The sequence below is a fragment of the Primulina tabacum genome, chromosome 3 (genome assembly GCF_025594145.1).
Source record: "Primulina tabacum isolate GXHZ01 chromosome 3, ASM2559414v2, whole genome shotgun sequence".
Taxonomy (NCBI): Eukaryota; Viridiplantae; Streptophyta; class Magnoliopsida; order Lamiales; family Gesneriaceae; genus Primulina; species Primulina tabacum.
This window is the reverse complement of record NC_134552.1, coordinates 15074568-15077322: the sequence shown is the minus strand read 5'-3', so window position 1 is coordinate 15077322 and position 2755 is coordinate 15074568. Positions and strand designations below refer to the sequence as shown.

Below are 2755 nucleotides of genomic sequence, written 5' to 3'. Positions count from 1 at the left end.
CTTTTTTTTTTACATGTCACTTAATAAAAAGTTTTGTAAGATGATCTTATGAGTCAATTTATGAAATATATGTTTTATTTGAGATATTGATTAAAAAATATTATTTTTATATCAAAAATATTAATTTTTATTATAAATATGAACATGCTTGACTCTTTTCACGAATAAAGATATTCGAAGAGTTATAAAAAGAAAGGAAAGATTTAATTTATTTGAAAACAAATTTTCTTGTGTGTTTCCTTCAATTTCCACTCACTTTTGGGGAGGAAAACTTTTTCACGACTTCCACCCATTTTTTTCCTTTCCTTTCTTAAAAAATCTCCCAAACAACACTATTTTAAAATTTTCATTCTAAATATTTTCCTTGCCCTTCTATTTATTACTCCCAGACGAAGCCTTAATATATTAACAAAACAGGAAGAATAAATTTTCAAATTATGTACATAAGAGCTGTTAAAGAGACGGGTCCGTTCCACCACCTAGAATATGGCTAATGATTGCGGTGAGTTGCGGCGGGTTATGCATCGACCCACGTTACCAGCCCCCTTTTACAGTCCATTGTAGACCAATATCCAAAATCCCGACCTCCATTCACCCTTTAATTGCCCTCGTAAAATGTACCGTCCGCTCGCATTATTTTTTAGGAGAAACAACTTGATGGGTTTGTGAATGGGTTTCATGTTAACATGTTAAAGGTATAAACTACATGTCATTTTGCAGCTGTTTCTAAGTCTTAACAAAACAGTGTTTCCATAATCCACTAAATTCATGTTATATAGAGTAAAATCTAGCATAACATCATTGACAAATAGTTTTAACAGCTTCACCGTGACTGAAACTTAACATTATTAGGCAACTGGTGGGCGAAGCACATGGTCCTGTGAAGTATCAACAGCAGCAGGTGGCATGAACTGCCACATAGCAACACCTGGGTAACTCATGATAGGTACCAACTTGTTGCCTGCAGCTTGGCTTTGAGCATTAAACGTCGGAGAAATGGTAGGAGGAGCATGGAAAAAGCCTGGCTGGGGCGTACTCACTGCCTTTATCTGTTGCTCCAGCTTCTCCTTTTCAGTCTTTAGCTTCTGCTTCTCATCCCTAAGCTCATTCTTCTCAGCCTACATGCAGTAAAAACCCAAGCCAAGATTGTCATAAGTTAGTTCCTGCATTCTGGTCCATCATCTATCTATCTATCGCCAGCGTCTCACAAGTAGTTACTACTACTTCAAAAAGGGATCACAATTTTGAAACAAATTGCAATCACATTCGACACAAGATACATAAGGCAAATAATCGGTCTTAAGACTCTTGCCTTCAGCTCTTTGATCTTCTCCTGGAGATTCAAGTTCGAGTTTTTCAGCTTCTGAGCTTCACCTCTTAGCTGAGTCACCATTCGAACAGCATCAACCAAAACAGCAGCCTTGTCTGTTTTGGGAGGCCTCTCAGGCTCAAGGAGCGCACCCAATTCTACAAACCTAAAGACGTCAACGCAGGTATCAGAGGCAAAAAAAATAAAAGGGACATCCATAAAGGGAAAAAAGTAATAAACAACGTTACTTGTCATTGAGCCTATCTCTACGCTGTTTCTCTCTGCATGCTTTGGAGCTTGATGGAGCACATGATTCAGTTCTAGCTCTGGAAATGGCATGTACAAGTGAGATGGTGTTAAGAATAATGTAAGCTTTGCGAGAGAGAAAAAAGTCATTTGGGTGGGAGGATCAACACATCAACCCCCACAAATTTTCCCAAAAAAACACAAGTTCAAAGAAGAGTGACGTGATTCTAATGCTTCCATCATAATCAATCCTAGGAGTATGAAAGAATCGAGCTGGTTCGAAAATGATATGACTTGTGATCAAAATCATCGAAGAGCTCAAGTTGATAACACAACCATACAACATATCTAACTTCTTTACCGTTTTTTTGAGCCAGTTTCCTTATGAACAGCTGATTCCCCAATTGAGCCATCGATTTCGAAACTATCAAAAGATAAAAATTATATGAGCAATATTTAGTAAAGTAAAGAATCATGTTCATCGTGAGTGAGAGACACATTGGGTACAGAATTTCCAGCAGGAACCAACCATATGACAAAAGAAAGATGTCAGAATGATTTTTGAACCATAAATATTTATCAAGCGCATAACTGGATTCCAGTTAAATTGTATTTTCCAACACTTAAATGGCAAACAATAAGCTCAAACAATAAATAATAGATAAAGAACAGGAAAGGAAAACAAAATCCAATCATAAAACCTCATACAAGCCCAACAATGTTGAAATCAACCACTGCAACTCAAGTATTACGAAAAGGCCTAAAAAGACAATCAATAGTTGAAAAAACTACCTGACATTCGATGATACGTTAAAGGGTTGAACATGCCAAGAAAACCCAGAACCTGGGGCATCAGGGACGGGGATATCCTCGCACCCATACTCGTACAGCCAATTCGTGGTCTCCGGGGAAATCATTTCCTATCTGAAGCCGGAAAAAGGACGAACTTTCCCGGCGGGAACAAAACCAACGACGTAATTTGATTGATTTACGAAGGGCTTCCGAATTCTCCGCGTTTAAAGGATAACGGATTTCAGCAAACTGAAAGGACAACCCTTTTTTGGTTTTGTTTTTTCCTCCTCTCTTTCATAAATTCTGATATTTTTTAGTAACGCGATCGAATTTTTGGGAATCTTACGCAACAGTGGGGGAATGTACGATGAACTGGGCCACAAACGATGCCTTTTCTAAAGTCAAAGC

The 2755-nt window shown here is 37.9% G+C and overlaps 1 protein-coding gene across 1 annotated transcript; it reads right to left on the bottom strand.

Moving 5' to 3' along the window:
• Nucleotides 1-733: 733 nt before the first annotated feature.
• Nucleotides 734-2755, bottom strand: LOC142540719 (transcription factor ILR3-like). Its single transcript, XM_075647067.1, has 5 exons — nt 2348-2755; nt 1917-1979; nt 1558-1635; nt 1313-1475; nt 734-1118 (listed from the first exon to the last, which is right to left on the bottom strand). Exons 1-5 carry the CDS (start codon nt 2470-2472, stop codon nt 849-851), a joined length of 699 nt encoding a protein of 232 aa, XP_075503182.1. The 5' UTR covers nt 2473-2755; the 3' UTR covers nt 734-848.